Here is an 18,049-nt window from a genome sequence, read left to right as displayed (position 1 = left end):
CACAGCAGAGGTGAAAACTAACAGCAGAAGGAAAAAGTAATATATGGAGTGCTGATACATAACTGGTGCCCAAAGGAAAGCTTTCAAGAACTAGAAATAAACCTGTTTCATCAGAGACACACAGTCTGCTAGAAGTAGGACTTATTTGATGACTTTTACAAAAATACTTCATATACCTCAAAAGGGAAGGAGGAAGAAAAACGAGAATATATTTTAGAAAGAAAGCGGCTATTATATATAACAACAGCAAAATGATACTTGGGAAAGAGCAGTGTCCACTTAGATGCAAGGTTTTCCAAATCACAGCATCAGATTTATTGCCAAACTACTATGGAAAATGGTACTTACAAGAGGAATTAAAAATTATTAAAAGTTGCACAAGAACAGAAAGCATGCATAGAGACAGCAAACATTGATACTGTCAACAGGTGTGTAACCCTTCAAGAAACAGAGACAAACATTCCTTACTGGTTATTGAAGGAAAGGAAGTCAAAAGTGAGATAAATAAAACAGGATGATTTTCTCCCATCTAAGTACCAAGAAAAATCTTGATAAAGGTTGGCAGTACCTCAATGAACTTTGGATTGGAACACTGGTTTTATTATTAAGGGGGAGGAAAAGGATAAATCAAGGTCAGGAGTGTCTGTCAGAACCATTGTAAGATATAAAAATGATCTTGGTTAAACACTTCTCAGTAGTCTTGTGAAAGAAATGAGAATCAATACAGAGAGGTATAGAACCACATAACAGGAGCAACAATCACGAGCTGTCTCTACATTGTGTAAAAGAAAATCAGTCGTCCATAACGCAAGCAATAGATACCAAGTTTGAAGGGAGAAGATATTTAGCTTAATTGCTTTTGCGTTGTTAGTTAACATAGTTCCTAATCTTTAAAAGAGCAATGATCATATTGTGAAAATTATCATCACCATTACGGTCTGTTGCCAATAAAAAAAAAATTAAAAAAGAAGCAAAATTTAGTTAAAAATAATAACAACAACCAACGCCCCCCCACACATTATACATATAAATGCATGTATTCAAGAATAAGATTGTCTCTCAGAGAAAACATACCAGCAGAACTCACAGAGCAGAATTTTGCTGGTAAACTGTCCTACCTAGACAAATTAGGGTGTCCTTAAAATTTCCATTCTCAAGAGTTCAATTAGCACACTCACAAGGCTACATGAATGAATTACAACTACTCAGAACAAGAGCTGCAGAGCTGGGCCCAAGATGGCATACAGTGTGACTACTGCCAGTATGCAGAATACTAAAACCAGGGTTGTTAATGTTGTTTTTCTTCTTAAGTAAAAAGAAAATTGGAATGCAGCAGCTGGAAATAGTGTTATTGTAAGGGAAAACTCTATGCACCTTTTCTTTGTGTGAAATTCTGTTCCATTTATGACACCTTACTATTTACATTCAGAGCAAAATAATTGGAACTTTATACACAAAACAGTGTACGTAGCCAACCAATATAAAACCTTATCATCTACAAACAGATTGGAAATGCTGCATTTATGCACAGAAAGAGACTAATTTTTACAAATGGTCAAACTGCTGTGTGCATCTTTAAAACCACTAAACAGAACCTTTAGACTCCCAGCACCTTCAAAACATACCTCTCCACTTCCTAAAGGCCCTCTATACAACTGAATGTGTGTAACAGTCAGGAAACGAAAGCCACGTTATTAACACTGGAAATCTGAAATGGGATTTATTTACTTAGCAAGTTGTTTTTTTTCTTTCAAAACCAAATGTTTTGGGTCTGGTGCAATAAATAAATAGGCACCAAAAATGCATTGCATTTGAGTGTAATTTATGTGCAGAATTAAAATCAAATCATGGATCTTTTCATCTTGGGAGCATTCCTCTGTCAATTCCCCAGGGAGATAAAAAGAGCATTGCTAATGCTGCCCATGGCGTTTTGAAATGTGGTAACCACTACAGAAATGAAAACAAAACAAACTGTTCTACAGTTGAACTAAGCTCCGATTCTGGATTATTCTAACCACAAACAACAGGCAACCATGTGGATGGACAATTTGCAAATCAATCATGGAAATAATAGAAGTTATACTCTAGGTTAGCACGTTTGTTATGTTCTTGCCAAAATTTTCCTTGCTGTTAAATTAAAACGTTAGGTTTTAAGCATATGACAAATCTTATTTACTCTATTTATGGTTAGTTAATTCTCAATGAGGAACTGTTTTACTTATCTCCAAAATTTGCTCATGAAGAATCTATGAGGTATTTTCATCTAATAATATCCTTAATCTCTTTGTTTTTGCAACAAGATACAAGTACAAAACACAAGGGCAAGACACTATTTTTGTCTCCTCCTTTGTTCCCCAAAATCAGATGGAAAAGGAGAATGCAAAGAAAGTAAGTTTCAACTACCTAGAAGCAGAAAATAGGCTTACAAGATTGCCAGTTTATAGCCTAAGAAGATTAATTCCTGCACTTAAACCATAATAGAGGACAATCTTGAGAGGACTGATGTATAGTTGAATTGGTGCTATTTGCTCTGATGCAGAAGAAATAGGAAGCAGTTTTAACCTCCCATTCACACTGTAAAATAAAAGACAGCATGTACATAAGCAAACTCCAGCATAGAATTCTTACCAGTTTTCTTGTAACAGCAATCTCCTAGGCAACTTGTGCAATGAAATGAAAGTAAGAGTACATTTTTGACTTCTGACCTTGTGACAATCGGTAGGTAACACTGGAGAGAAAGAAAACTCTTGTGAATCTCACAACACTGCAACGAATTTAACTGCAAGTTAATTTCTTCTATACCATTGTTGTGGTTTAACCCCAGCTGGCAACTAAGCACCACGCAGCTGCTCACTCACTTCCTCCCCAGTGGGATGGGGGAGAGAATCAGAAGGGTAAAAGTGAGAAAACTTATGGGTTGAGATAAAGACAGTTTAATGGGTAAAGCAAAAGCCACATGCACAAGCAAAGCAAGACAAGGAATTCATTCACCACTTCCCATGGGCAGGCAGGTGTTCAGCCATCCCCAGGAAAGCAGGGCTCCATCACACATTAATGGTGACTTGGGAAGACAAACGCCATCACTCCAAACGTCTCCCCCTCCTTCTTCTTCCCCCAGCTCCTTATATGCTGAGCATGATGTCATATGGTATGGGATATCCCTTTGGTCAGTTGGGGTCAGCTGTCCCGGCTGTGTCTCCTCCCAACTCCTTGTGCACCCCCAGCCCACTCACTGGCGGGGTGGTGTGAGAAGCAGCAAAGGCCTTGGCTCTGTGTGAGCACTGCTCAGCAGTAACGAAAACATCCCTGTGTTAGCAACGCTGTGTCCAGCACAAATCCAACACACAGCCCTGTACCAGCTACTATGAAGAAAATTAACTCTATCCCAGCCAAAACCAGTACAACTATAGAGCAGACACTACTTGTATGACTAGCTGTGCAGGAGTTGTTTGGAAGTGGCACGCAAGAATCCGGCAGTCTTCTCCACACAAAGGAGACAGTGGCTGCAAAGGCAACAACTTCTGATCCGAGATGCCTAATTATCGCCCCTCTGTGAATGGTCAGAACAAGCTGGCAAACCTGTGCCTGTACAGTCCAACGTGACTTTGAGTTATGGTGAAGGTATCGTATAAAACTAAGCTGCTTTAGAAACCATCTCTCCTTTAGATCTGCTTGTATATGCCAACTTATCTTATGTTTCACAACACCAAGGGATACCAGCAAGAATAATAATTTACATAAAACAGTCACTACTCCTTACAAAAATGTAAATAAAAATAAATAACATTACTAAACTTTCTATACTAAAGTGTCATGTTCTCTGCATGTTAATTTAGCTTTAGTTCAGCTTTAAGCACAATGCTAAAAACCATTTTATCTTTGCAGCAGTTTTCCTAAGTTCATTTGTCAGTTAGTAAAGGTTAATATTATACACGCAGCTTGTAGAGAATATAATTTCTAATTTAAAATATATTCAGCCCCCTACAAGTTTAGGCACAGATCAACAACGGCAACATTCAATCCTGTCTCTGTACTGGTGATGAGGTAGCTATTGGCCACAATTATGTAACAAACCCACTTGTCATAGCTCAAAATAAAACCTACACAGTAAGTTGAGAAGATAGATCCTAGGGGGCATTATTCTAGTTGTATATTTCATACAAATTGAACAGATTTTTCCTTCTGTATCTTCAGTATTGGTTTTGCATGTTTTTACAACATGCTAAAATGCCAGGATCTGCTATTAAACAGCACAACTATAACAGAAGTATTTAGGTATCAAAGATCTCTAGCTTCTGTTCTATTTGTTGGGGGGGGCATTTATTTATCTTAGCCAGCTAACTCTGTACTCTGTGTGTCAGATAAGCGCACACATAAGTAGGTTTAATAGTTTTAATTATACTATATACTAGCAGTTAGAACAGTAGTCTTCTGTAGGAAAGGACTAAAGCATTTTAAGGAAAAGCAATCTACTGTGTAATTCTCAGCATTTATTGTTAGGATTTGCTGTAGGAAAGCAAGTAGAAATTTAACACTACAAAAGTGTTTGGGTTTGGCTTTGTTTTTTTAAAAGTACAGCCAGTACACCAAAAATTAAAATTTAGTTATTCATTTTCGTCTGGCTTATACTACACAGTGAAGTGAGCACCACTTATAAACTACATTAACTAAATCTTGCTGCATATTTATAATAAAGCAGAATGTAACTGTAGTACACTAGCACGAAGACTGTTTTTTCTGTTACAGTTGGAGTAAAAAAAAGAAAGTCCTTCAATTAATTTTACCTATTAAACAACAAGCTGTCTAGACATGCTGTACAGATATTTTACTTACTAAATGAGAGCACTATTTTCCAGTCTGCTAATTTCCTGGCAACTGGAATGACAGACAAAAAACCTAAGATTTCATCCCACAGCTTGAAAGAAAGTAATCCAAAAGGAAAAAAACTCCAGAAGGGTGAACCACATTGATAAGTGCTGAAAAATGGGTGTTAGATAACACTTCAAATAATGATACAGAAGGACTCCAAATGAAAGGGATGAAGTACTTTCACTGGCAGTTCAGGGGCAAGAACTTCCCTATTGAAGGTAAGCTGATCTATCAAGGTGGAACTCAAGGACAACTTAATCAGTCTCAATTATGTTAAAGAGATGGGGGAGATAAAGTCACAGAGGATCAGAGTCAGCAACACTTTCACATAACCTAGCATTAGCCACTAAAGGATATGGATGCAGGTTCTATGGGGTAACACTTGGATTGTGTACAAAGTCAAGAACCTTCTAAGTGCCTCAGACCTCATTCAAGGATTTTATACTCACAGTTATTAAGTATTCACAAATATTTTGGAAATCTTCCTATCAGATGATATCCTACCTTCCCTAATCAGAAGCAAATATGTCAGCTATAGAAGCAAGTTCAATGCACATTACATTAGATCGACTTAATGTTCAATTTTTCATCATTTATAGATCAGTTAATATTGTTTTTTATAAAATTGGCAAGGGTTAGGTGAAAAATTCCAAAATCAGTCACATACATTTTCACACGCTACCTTGTTGTGAAAATTACTGCAATACCTAAAGCTTCAGATTCTGAAAAATGCAACCAGCTCTGGAGGTACTTTAAAAAGTTACAAAAATATAGCTATAGATATCCAATACCAAAAATTTTGTTTGTTCTCTTTCAAAACAAGTAATTTTATGCAGATTTCTACAGCTTCTAGAAATATGTAACTCATTTTATCATCTTCAATAAGCACTATGTGACACATTAAAATCTTACTTCTCATGTAGATTTACATCAATATAACCATTTGTCTCATTCAGAAGATTTACTGCAGACAGGTTGGGCAGAAAGCTTCTAACCTGTGCGCCCCTTATTTCATTCCTTCCCCCAAATTATTCCAAATTTCTTGAAACATTTAGGAATCTTGGGTAAGTCCAAGCAGTCTGACTGCCTTTTTGTCCTCCTAAGGGTCACAATTCATCATGAAACGGGTTCACCAAAAATTATGTTAAAGTTGTGACAGAACTCAAAGTATTTAGAGGCTGAAACATACTACAAGTCCTCTGAAAGGAAATGTACATTATGAAAATCATCAAGGTGGTGTCCCTTTTATGTCTCTGTACTGGAAGAGACTTAAGAGTATTTTCAGTTTAATTCTATACTTAATTATGGCTTTCATCACAGCTGAAAGATTACTGAAATACAACACATTCTTACTATGCAACTTTTTTAAATAGAAGAAATCACATCCACGTTGTAGCATAACAGTAACTAGGGGAATGGAAACACAACAAATAATTGTCAGCTGAAAGGATGCCTCATATATAGGGAGAAAAATAAATTATACCAGCATACTCTTCATGTAAGTATATTTTATCCAGAAGCATACAAAATGCCATAATTTATGTCTGCTATTTTATTCGAATCCAGAAAGTGACAAAGTATTTCTCTGGAGCTGTACTTTAAAACAGATAAATTTAGTAACAGCAAGAATTCGGTTTATACCTTGAGTGTCTCAATCCTGGCAAACTTAGGTCCAAGAATTATGGATCCTTTATAATTACTTCCCCGGTATGAGTTCATAATCTAGAGTATTTTTAATGCTTCTTCACTGTATGAACCCCAGGAGTTTGGAGAACTAAAGATGACTCAGAACCTCAATTTGTATTGGTTTTGCCTATTTGGAATGTTACGGAAAGGCAATTTCTAAACGTAAACAGGATAGCATCTGAGATAAATGTACTTAGTTCACAGAATACTGTCCAAAGCTGAATACCTGTGCATAATAAATTCACTTAAAACTGATACAAAAAATATTATGTATCCATATCAACGTCTAAATATTTATATTGCTTACTTAGGCTGTCCTGCACAGGTGAATATTCTGTGTGAAGCAGATTTTCAAATTTTGCTAAAAAGCAGCAGCAACTAAGAAAGCTTTCCAGAAATCTAAATAAGAATGAAATTAAAATAATTTATTCTGGATTAAAAAAAACCCACAACACAAAAACAAACAAACAAAAAACCCACACCACAACATCACCCCAGGCTATTTGAGACTCCAGTGGTGAAACTGAAAATGAAACTGAAATAACTCAATCACTGTTTTGCATAGCATACTGAGAGTGCAGATGAAACAGAAACCAAAGGTTCTAAAATGCTTGAAACTATTTGTGATAGTGTGAGTAAAGTCGGTTTTGTTTTAAACCAGGATAACCGAGTGCCTTCACCTGTTACAGGCGTGGAGGAAGGAAAAGCGCACATTTCTTGGAAACAGTAACTCATTAGACTTCACAGCAGTCTTTTCAGAAACGGCAACAATTTGGGTTTTGCAGAAGGAAAGCACATGCCTCAAATTCACACTTTTTAAGAATTCACCCACATCCAAAGCTGCTTCCTGTGTGATAATCCACATAGACTATTTCAAAAACCAAGTCACATACAAAAATACTCCACTATTCTACAGGAGACATGCAGCAGAAGGCCCTGATTGAGCACGTAGTTCAGAGCAGACTTACACACTGCTCTAGTCATACTGACTACTCAAACCTCCAGATCCAATCTAGCCGTTACATGAGGGACTGACAGATTTCAGAGTAACCCTGCAAAGCTGAAACTCTACTGATATAAAAAGTGGGAGACGACTACCACAGTGGTTTCCCGCCTTTTCAGTCGGACACTGCAACTCTAAACGCTTAACAATCCTGCTCTGTACCCTGCGCAGCCCCCGGGGTGAGGGACTCGCTGTTCTCGGCCGCCTCCTGCAGACCTCCAGGCGCCGGGGCAATGTCACAGCTCTGCAAACTGGGAACCCATTCTCCATACCCGCCTTCCCTGGCTCCTAACACCAGGCTACCCCTCACCTCTCTCCCCACTGCCACCCTAACCTCATTCAGTCCTCCACCATTAAGGGTGAGCACCCTTTTCAGTCTCGGCCCCGGATCTTCTAATTCAGGCGAAATTTGCCCACGAAAAGCAAGGGGTGGGGGGAGAAGGAGAAGGAAATAAATCGTTTCCTGGTCCTTTAATCCCTTAATCCCTTCAGCCGGGGTTTAAGCAATGCCGCCCCGGGCACCCTGGCTGCCCGTACGGAGCGAAGAAGCCGTAGACTAGCAGCCGCAGGGGGCAGGCCGGACCCGGCCCAGCCCGGTCCGGCCCGCTTCCCCCAGCCCCGGGAGGCGCCTCAGCGGAGGGGCGGCGCGTCGCGTCGCGGCGGGGAGAGGGGCTACCCGCCGCCAGCCACGGCCCCTCGCTACACCGAAAGGCCGAGGCGGGCCTCTCAGTGCTCTGGAACCGGCCAGCGCGGTGCGGGGGCCAGGCCGCGGCAGGGAAGAGGGGCAAAGGCTACACACCCAGGAGGAGGCCGTCCATGTCAAAGATCAGGTGAGTGACCGGCCGCAGCGCGGCCGCGGAGGAAGCGGACATGGCGAGGGCACAGCAGCCGGCACCCCGCGTGGCGACGGCGCAAGCGCGCTCTGCTGGCGGCCAGAGACAACGGAGAGAGCGGTAGCGGTGCCGCCGCGGGGAGAGGCCGGGCCGGGCGCGGGGGGGGGGGGTCGGAGCCGTTGTGGCGGTTGACGAGCCGGGAGCGCCGTTGGGGAGGCCAGCAGCCAATGGGACAGAGAAGCTCTTTTTTTTTTTTTTTTTTTTTTTTTTAAATATCATTTCTCTCTGTGGGCCTCTTCTCTTTCTTTTTAAGCCCTGTGTGGTACTGCTTACAGGAAAGACTAGGGAGTTGCTCGCGTTTTGACATTTTAGAGCTCGTTTCCTCTCAAACTTTTGCGTGCCTGTGTAGAAATTTACAAGGGTAATATTACCGCTGGATCGTAATTGGAGCCGTAAACAAAAAGCTGCAAATCTGTGTAAAACTGTGAGGAAAGAGTAACGTAATGGTGTGTATGTAAACCCATCTCTTACGGGATGCTGTGTGTAAGAATAGTTAACTGTGGGTTGTTTGGGGTGTTATTTTTTTCTGAAGTTCAAGAAACAAGCTAGTGTTACTGAGACGAAACAAAATCTTCCTGCATGGACGCACCATCCGATTTTGACTGGGCAGTTGTGAGGGAAAGAGGTAACGTCCTCATCAGTCTTCCCTTTTTTATTTTTTTTCATGCAGGTAACTCACCGTTGGGCATCAAGATCGTTGAAATGCCAGTTGCAGAAGCAGACATGAAAAGAGCTGTATCGGGCTCCCAAGGTGACATACTGGCTTGGTGATTTGTACTGCTGTGCAGTTCTGTGTGGACGCAATGGTTAGTTGCGGCTTCGCATAAGGGAAGTCCTGTCTCTGCTGCCTGTAGGTAGGCCTCGCAGCAATTAATTTTTTTCTGACTGTGCCTTCATTTGAATTGGCAATACTTCACCGTTTTAGGAAGTTAGTGGTGTTTTTAAAGCCCTAACTGTAGGTGTCATGCAATCGCATTTGAATTTTAATTTAGCCCTCTTATGCATCTTACCTACCCCCAAAACCTATCCCTTAAAAGAGCCCTTACCCTACATTTGTGAGAAATTTCATAGACACAAAGTCCTTGTACCTCTTCCTGTCTTGGAAATAAGAAGACAAATAAAACATCTTTGGCCTTTACCTTTTTAATAATAAAACTTGACTTTCAAATAAAGATTTTTGAGTTTTGGGTTGGGTCTCTTTTTTTTAACTTGTCTCATTTTGTAATGATTATGTTTGATAATGTTGCTTAGGCCCTGCCTGTGTAGGCTAGGAAAAAGACTGTGCGCAGTGCCTTAAATGTCTTTTAAAAATGTCGTGCGTAGTCATGATGTGCATCTGTTAGTTATAACATAGATTTAAGAAAATGGGTCCTGTGCTTCCAGATTAATTTTTTCTTACCTTACAATATGAGTGTTAAGAATGCACAAAGCTCTTTTGTATCTGCAATAAATATTGTGCAACAAGTCAATGTTTCAACTTTGTTTCAGACAGCAAATGTGTTAGTTACCTTAGTAGTTCATTTAGGTGGGAGCATAGCTAGAAAGAAAAGAAAGGCCAAATCCTAGAGTGTGTCCAAAAAAATGTTAATATGTTAAAAGGAAAAAATAAAATCATTATAGTAATCTCAATACTTATTCTGCTATTCTAAGAAAGAATGTGTTTCAGCTGTAAGAGTGTATGCTGTTGTGGCAAAAATTTCAAGAGTGTGAGTAAAGAGGTTGTATGGCAGTTGTACTTGACATAGATTAATTCACTTTTGAATTACCAAATATTCTAAAATACTCATCTCTGGCATCTTTGGTATTTGTTGGCATAGTAACACCTGTACTTGTTAACAAAAAAGCTACATCAGTCAGGTATCCTGAGTTACTGTTCTAATTAGAGAGAAGCATAAGCATTTTGATCACAACTTCACCTTCGCCTCCCGCCTCCCCAAAAGGGGATATACTTACTATTTTTAGTGTGTAAACTACCAGTTCATCTCATAAAACATAGGGTTATGCAAAACTTTTGAGTATTTAAAGTGCAAATCCTAAACACAACCTACTTGGAAAACCCCCACAAAATTAAAGTGTAATACACGAGATCAACCTTTTTAGGGTTAAGTGGTCTGTGATACAAATCTTACTGTGCACATTTTAAGACAGTCGGGTTACCTGACATGCTGATGACCTCAATTTGCTTTGCTTTATTGTGGCTCATAGTGATACCATAATGTTAGCTTATTTGATTCTTCAAAGCTACATTGAAATACAGGAAAATCTTACCAATATAGACGAACTGTTTAGGTTTATTCAGTGTTACTATGTCTTCTTAATTACAGAATGAAATAGGTTTAAAGTCCAAGCAGAACTTTTAATTTGCGATGGACCATAGTTTTCTAGATGCGCAAATAAGTGAAAATGCTGATGTAAAGTTTATTCAAGCTGCCTTAAATATTTGTCGCAGATGTCTCAGCAGTGGTATTTGTTTGTTTTGTTGGGGTTTTTTTAAGAATGAGTGAAAAGAAGTTGAGATTAAAAAATGTTCAATTGATTTATTTTTTTGTTTGCTGCTTTTTTATTATTTATTTCAAGCCTGTTTAAAGTCAAGAGGACTTTATTTTAATAACTTCAGAGTTGTGGGAAGCATACTATGGTGGAGGTACAATAACCATGAAAACTGGTAGTTAATTATATGCCCACTAACCCCATGTCCCCTTATTGAGAATGGGGGAACTCGGGTTACTGAGATGTAGTCATGCAAGTAGACTTGCATCCTGCAAAGTCTGAAGAACACAGTTAACTTCATGTACATTTGTTAATGAATTTAACTTGCTATTTGGACACATTCCAAAACAGATGAATAAATCTGCCGAGTTTCACATTTTATGATATTATGTGGTACATATGCAGGTTTTTAAATGACTGCAAATTAGCTTCCTATAGGTATTCCTTCTTACCTCAAACAAGTCTTATTTTTTCTGGCTTTGTAATAATATGTTAAAATCACTTTTATTGTTCTCGCATGTGAGATAAGGTGAAAATACTCAGGTGCCTATCCATGTGGTTATTAAGTATGCAACACAATGTTTTATGTACACAGCCCTCGTAACCTTTTTTTAACCTTGTATGTTTGTTTGGGTTTTCTTTACCTTAAAGCTATAAAGTTTTCCACATCACTGAAATGTTCATGACTTAAGTTCTTTTCCTGGAGAGTAAAAGCTTCGGAATATGCTTAATTGTTTTCTTGGGTAATATACTTGACTCAAAAAATGAAGTTTCCTATTTCGCTACTTCATATTGTGCTTGAAACATGGATTCACTTACAGTATTTTTATAACATTGATAGAAGCATCACACACTATGTGTTTCACATGGAAATGACTATTTTTCTTGTTCTGCAGGCGCCTTGGCAAAGAGGATAAACAGATTATAATCCGTTTTGCTTTGAATATTAAAAAAGAATCTAAAGACTTGAATAAATCCAGTAATTTAAAAGCTTTCACAATGATTTACATGAACAGCTGTTAAACCCACTATTAGTAACAAATTACTTGGAATGACTTAGAGTTAAATGTAATTTAATTCAGGTATCAGCTGAGATTCACAACAGTTGCTGTAGTTGAGCCTATAAGCCCTCAGAAAATGAGACCCCGCCCAGTGCTGGATGTCACCAAACAAGAGCTTTTCACCCTAAGAATATGAACTAAGTGAATTTTATTTTTTCAGTTCATGTTTTTATGGTTGCAGAAGGGAAAATGGCACATGTCTTAAGGCAATGAAATAATACTATACACCTGCTGATCTAAGTCATGTTTTATTGATCACTGAAGTCAAAAGGGAGTATGTCCTCTTTAATGAATCATATGGGTCTTCTTACAGCCAGGCAAGTATGGGGAGGAGAGCCATCCCTTTTCTGGATTTTTCTATTTGCCACCAATTACAAGTGAATTAGTTAAACAGGCAAGAAAGATGATGCTTCAGGAGAACAAAGTGAAGAAGATACACGTTGGTCATCTATAAATTTAGATGAAGCACTATAAAAAGGTTCTTAAGCAGCAATGAAGGGTGAAATTCTAGCAAAGCCAACCAAGCACACAAGAGGGAACAAGTGATATAAGATATTTTTAGATGTCAATTGCTGTATTTATTGGTGGGATTGTACAACAGAACGAGCAGTTTCTGAATCTGGGAAATGAAGGCTTAATGCTGTGCTTCAGGGCCTTTTTTTCATTTCCATTAAAGTCAGTGAGAATCATTTTCTCTCCTCTATGGCTTGTGAATTAGCTTTTTAACATCATTTTTCGTCTTCCAGTAAGATATTGGCTGCACACAGGCAAAATGTTCAGGTGATTAGCAGTGTCATTGTAATTGAAATCCTGAAGTGCTTAATGGGTGGGTCCCACTTAGCCTTAAACTATCAGAATAATTAGGGCTGAAGGAAATGCATCCCTAGATAAGATCTGAAGTAGCATATCTTGTTTAGCTTTTCCTGTGTGATGTGGGCTTCCTCTGTAAGATCATTTGCAACTTTATTTATCTAACTTTCCATTATTGCAGAAGCCTAAAATATTGTTTATGCTTTTGGTTTTCTTGTCTGCATGTGAATTTTATGACTATTTTTTTTCATTTTACTACAGTTTGATTGTTACTGATTATAGGAAAATTTTTGTATTTGTAGTACTGTGTGGAATACACATTCTGTCAACCTTCCTGAGAGAGACATCTATCACTTGATTGCTGGCAGTAAGGGTGGAACTGAATGCAAGTTGCCCTTCCAATGGTCCCTATCAGTCTTGTGTTCCTAAGCTCAACCTCTTCAAAGGCTGCAGTAGTCACATCATCAGATGAAAAAGAGAGAGAAAGAATTATAATTCTCTGGGTCACAAGGTCTCTAAGCCACTGATCTGTAATGCTCCAGATTCAGGTTTCATACACATGTTCCCCACTCAGCATGCAGCAGGCTGGAGAGTTGAATCTCAGACATTCCGCCTACTTTGTGGGTACACGTCCTTACAACTTTGTATCTACCCAGAAGAGTCGAGCAGAGATAAATGAGCTTGTTGACACTCAGCCCAGAGTGTCTACATGATCACTGTAAACCTGCTCTCAGCCTGGTAGTGCAAGGAGACTGTTGGAGGCCAGCTGTTGTACAGTACCACAACCTTTCTGTTCTTGCAGTGATTCTAGCAGTTGAGTGTCTAGCTCTGCTTAACCAGAGAAGCCGTAACACCATGTTGAAACATAGGAAGTAGCAACTCCGATCGGGGAAGCAGAAATGGTGGGAAGGGGGAGAGGAGAGGGCAGTGCCAAGCAGAGTTAACCAGCTGCTTCTTGATCCCTGTTGCAGCTGAGTTAGATATATGGGCTGTTTGTGACTAGGGGAGTTACAACTTCTCTTTGGCTGCAGGAGTTAGTGTACCTCCCAGCCATGTCATAATTTCCTTTTGGGAATTCCTCTCTTCCTCACTACATATGCAGACACGCAAACGCGCACTGGTAGTATATTCCAGAACAAGCTGTTGTGGACAGCCGATGTCAAATATGCTTTGTGAGCACTAGCGTGTAGGGCACTAACAGATTTTTGAGTGAGGAAATAGTCCCTTCATTAGGTTGTCCACCTACTTTAAGTATGTGTATATGCTTTGAGGAATTACATTGAATTGTAACAAAATGTGTGAGAAAATAATGTGGCCTTTTTTCTTATTTTATATTTTGAACAAAATTTTTCTTAGAAGGTCAGTAAGAGATACTTGTTTTTATAAAATATTTGTAAAAGAAGAAATACCCCATGTAAATACTGATATAGTTAGATAATAAAGATGCCTACAAGGAGGCATTGTAGTCCAAGTGCTGTTGAGCCAGTGACAACCTGATTTTTTATTATTTTTTTTTCCCCTAAACCAGCTAGCTCCATCTACTAAGTGCATCTTAAGCATTTCAGCTTGGGTTCTGTGAGGTGAATGATTCCTCATAGTGACACTGCAGGATTGAAAGATTACTGAATTTCCATTTCATATGCTTACATATAGGTAAGACCACAAGAGATATTCATGATCTAGATGAATTCTTTGCATTGAGACAGAATTTTATGTGCTTAAAATGTCTGTCCAGACATTATGTCTAAAATTTTCTAAATCTTTCAGTGAATCTTTTGCTCTACTGGGATATCTCTAGTTCTTCCTCTGTTTTTTTTGTTTTGGTTTTTTTTTTTTTTTTTTGGGGCGCACGTCAATCCTTCAGCCTGTCCTCATAAGTTATGCTTTCTGAAGCTTTTAGCATTTTGATTGCTTTTCAGGATTCTAGTTTCTCTGTATGCTTAGAGAAGTCCAGCATTCAGGTAAATTTTTGTAGTTGTGAATTTTCTAAGTGACAAATAGAAAGGTCATCTTCTAATAGACTGCTGCCACCTTAGTCCCAGATACAGAATTCCTTTGAATTAACATAAGAACTGAATTACCATTTTTGCTGTAGTTGTATTTTGTCCACTAATGAATGATTTATAATTCTTACTAATATTTTTTACTACTGCTATTTAGTCAGGTTGTTCCCCATTTTGTACCAAGCCAAAAGCTGAAAGCTTGTTGCCACTTTTCCAATTTAAAATTTTCTTTGTGGATCACTTCTAGATGTATCCTCGTTAATTAAGAATAGTCAGTAATATACTTCACTGAAAGAGATCAGTGGCAAGATATCTAGCCCATCAAGAGCTTAATACCTCTTTGTACAGTGTGAAAGATTTTTCTGCATTTTTAAAGTATGAGGAATGATCTTGCAAGCCTGATAAGGCAGCTATCTGCAAGAAACTATTGCAGAATGAATTATATCACTGTTTCAAAAATGTTGCATGTGTCATTTAGACCAGTGGCTGCTGCAAGCAATAGGGAATGAGTATTATATTAATGACTATGTGTGACAACCTGGCTCTGTAACCTGTTTTTCACTGACTTTTCTTTTTTTTTAGGCCAACAATTATGCTCTCATCTGGAAAAATTAGACTAATGCAATTTTCCAAAAGTTATTAACGAGACTTATAATATTAAAGATGGCTCTATATCCTAATTAAGTAGGATGTGCCATCCAGAGAGTAGCCACTTTGTGTTGTGGTCATCTTGAGTTGCAGAGCTCAGAGGAAAGACGAGGTGCTTCAGGAAGCCTAGAGCTTCACTCAGTAGGTGGCACTCTTGTCACTGCATCTCTGCCAGCGTCATCTGGGGTGGTGTCTGCACTAAAGCTTTTTAAAGTTGGTGGAAATATAGTAAACCCTTGTTCACTTGCAGTTTTTGAATGTATTTAGCTGGGTGATTGTTGGTTCTTGAAGGACCTGCCAAAGGCTGGGGACCTACATGTTTATCTGTTTTTTCTGACTTGATCACATCTAGGAAATACAATAGAATACATTATCTAGTAGATCCAATGAAATACATTTTTTCTGTCTATTCAAGCCCATCTTTCTTTAAAGATCCTGTTCTGTGTGTGACTTGAGGTAGCTTAGACAAGTATCATTTGATAGTTGGGATCTATGGCTATAACGACTACAAAACCTGGATCTTTATTCTTGCATGGCATAGCCAATAAGTTCTTTCAGCTAAACTCCTATATGTAACTCTTTACTAAAGTTAAGCACAACCATGATAAAAAATACCAAATCATTAGACCATGTCACTGAGTTCCATATATAAAAGCTATTGTGACTTCCTCAGAACTATACAAAGTCCTCTGCAGTCCACAGATTTCAGTTCATATAATGATTCCCTACATCCTTCAGGATAACTACATGGCTACAGAATTTTGAGAGTGGAACTTGTCACACGTGTTTTTGGACTAAGCCGAAGAATGAAATTTAACCATCTTTCTTCACTGAAGATTTATTGCAGAATAAATATCTTCTAACATCCAATAATCCAATTTGTACAAAGTTCTTTGGAACAGCAGAGCTGTATCTTTTAATTCTAGGTATGTGTGACTTTCAAAAATATCTTCTGAAATTAGCTAAGTTCCTTGGGTTTGACTATGGTAAGAGCAGTTAACAAATATCTTTTGTTCAATTTTTAGCTCTCTTACTGGTGTATTTCATTTGAATCCCTGTTAAATATAAGTGTGTATTAGCAGATTTATGTGGAAGCATAAGCATTTAGATGTGCACTAACATTCAGCCAGTCTAAGCAGTGTATCTTGTTTTGTTTTTACAAAGATATATGTACTATACCTGTTAGATGAGCACTTAGTAGTGTGATCCTAAACTTCTAAAGCTTTGGCAGAGATGTTTTGATGAACTGAGACAAAAGGTCTGCCTCACTGCAGCTCTGCCCTTCCACTAGATTCCAAACACATTTTCTTCCCAAATACTATTTAAAAAATAATTTCCTTTACCAATTCAATGACTTGAACTCATATGAGGTCAATTCAATGAGCTGAACATTCATATGAACTCATATGAATGTTCATATATAGATGAGTAGATACCGTCTCCCGCTTGGTGGCCAGAAGACCAAAGTATCTTAAAAAACAATGTTTCTAACAAATTATGAAAGAAAAAACAAAGTTGGACTGTGTTCGTATCCATGTAGGGAAAAAAAAACAAAACCAACAAAAAAAAACAAACCACAAAAACACCTATTGGTAAAAACATAATATAATCCATTAAACAACATAGATCTGTTCCATATCATTGGAGAATACATTACTGGGTATTGAAGTACCCTATTTACCATAGCCTAAATGCAGCCTCCTTGTTAGCATTTCAGTTTTCAGTCCTACTTATGCTTTGAAGTCATTGAGTAACTGTCACTTTAGCACCCTTTAGTTATTTCTAGTCAAACATGGAGAAGAAACCCAAACAAAGAAAAGCCCTCAGTTCAGTTTTCATTCAGTGCTCAGATTTGGACAGGAAAGGGGGAGGATGTTTCTTTTTTCACTCATTAACTCATCGTAATTTTTTGCATACTGTTTCAGTTGGAATGAATAGATCTTTTTTATGCTACATTTTGGTTTTCCATATCAAATGCCTTGAATTGTCACATTAATTAGCACAGACAAGTCTGCTTTTCATTCAATCTATCTACATTTTGGCATACATATCCTTGTTTTATCACTACTTCTAATTTACATGATCACGAGGTTTTTTTAATTAGTGTTGCTTAATAATGATTTGTTTTAATAAAATGTATGGGAAGTAAATAGTTATTAGTATACATCTCTGAAGAGTCACAGTGTATGTACATAAGAAACTTGGTGAAGTACAAATATTTTTGTGTTTTGCTAGTGTATGTTACATCTCATCTGTTGTATCTCTTGTACTGCTTCTTATGTCTGTATGAAGGATTTTTTCTCAGTACCTTCTCAGATATGATTTATCTAAAATATGATTAATCAAAGGGATTAAAAATTAGCTGGTTATTTATTTTAAGGAGATTGACAAGATTTTTTAAAATTGTCTTTATTTTCACTTGTTAATGCTTTCAACAACTGCAAGACAATAGGTGCAGAGTTTTTCAAAGGTTTAAGGTAGAGCTAGCATTTCCTATTTGTATTTGAGACAGAGGAAAGGTTGATAATATAAAATTGTTTCGAAGCTGTTACAGTACAATGTTATTTTAAAGAAGGAGGGAAAACG

The 18,049-nt window shown here is 38.0% G+C and overlaps 2 protein-coding genes across 8 annotated transcripts in view; one reads left to right on the top strand and one right to left on the bottom strand.

Moving 5' to 3' along the window:
- The window catches only part of PUDP (pseudouridine 5'-phosphatase), a 76,023-nt gene extending 67,486 nt beyond the window's left edge, over nucleotides 1-8,537 (bottom strand). Inside the window, exon 1 of the mRNA XM_054813501.1 lies at nucleotides 8,358-8,537. Coding sequence (XP_054669476.1) covers nucleotides 8,358-8,430 — 73 coding nt within the window. The 5' untranslated portion in view covers nucleotides 8,431-8,537. The remainder of the gene's footprint in view (nucleotides 1-8,357) is intronic.
- STS (steroid sulfatase) overlaps nucleotides 8,031-18,049 on the top strand; it is a 125,598-nt gene continuing 115,579 nt past the window's right edge. Inside the window, exons 1-3 of one of the 7 annotated variants that reach the window (XM_054813486.1) lie at nucleotides 8,031-8,388; nucleotides 9,122-9,305; nucleotides 16,202-16,389. The gene's annotated coding sequence lies outside the window, so the exon portion shown is untranslated. Of the gene's footprint in view, nucleotides 8,389-8,664; nucleotides 8,898-9,121; nucleotides 9,306-16,201; nucleotides 16,390-18,049 lie in introns of those variants that run through there. The other 6 variants (XM_054813487.1, XM_054813488.1, XM_054813491.1 and 3 more) reach the window with 6 other exon arrangements.

This window comes from Grus americana, chromosome 1, assembly GCF_028858705.1.
Source record: "Grus americana isolate bGruAme1 chromosome 1, bGruAme1.mat, whole genome shotgun sequence".
NCBI lineage: Eukaryota > Metazoa > Chordata > Aves > Gruiformes > Gruidae > Grus > Grus americana.
The sequence above is the reverse complement of the archived record's forward strand: the minus strand, read 5'-3'. Positions and strand labels throughout refer to the sequence as shown.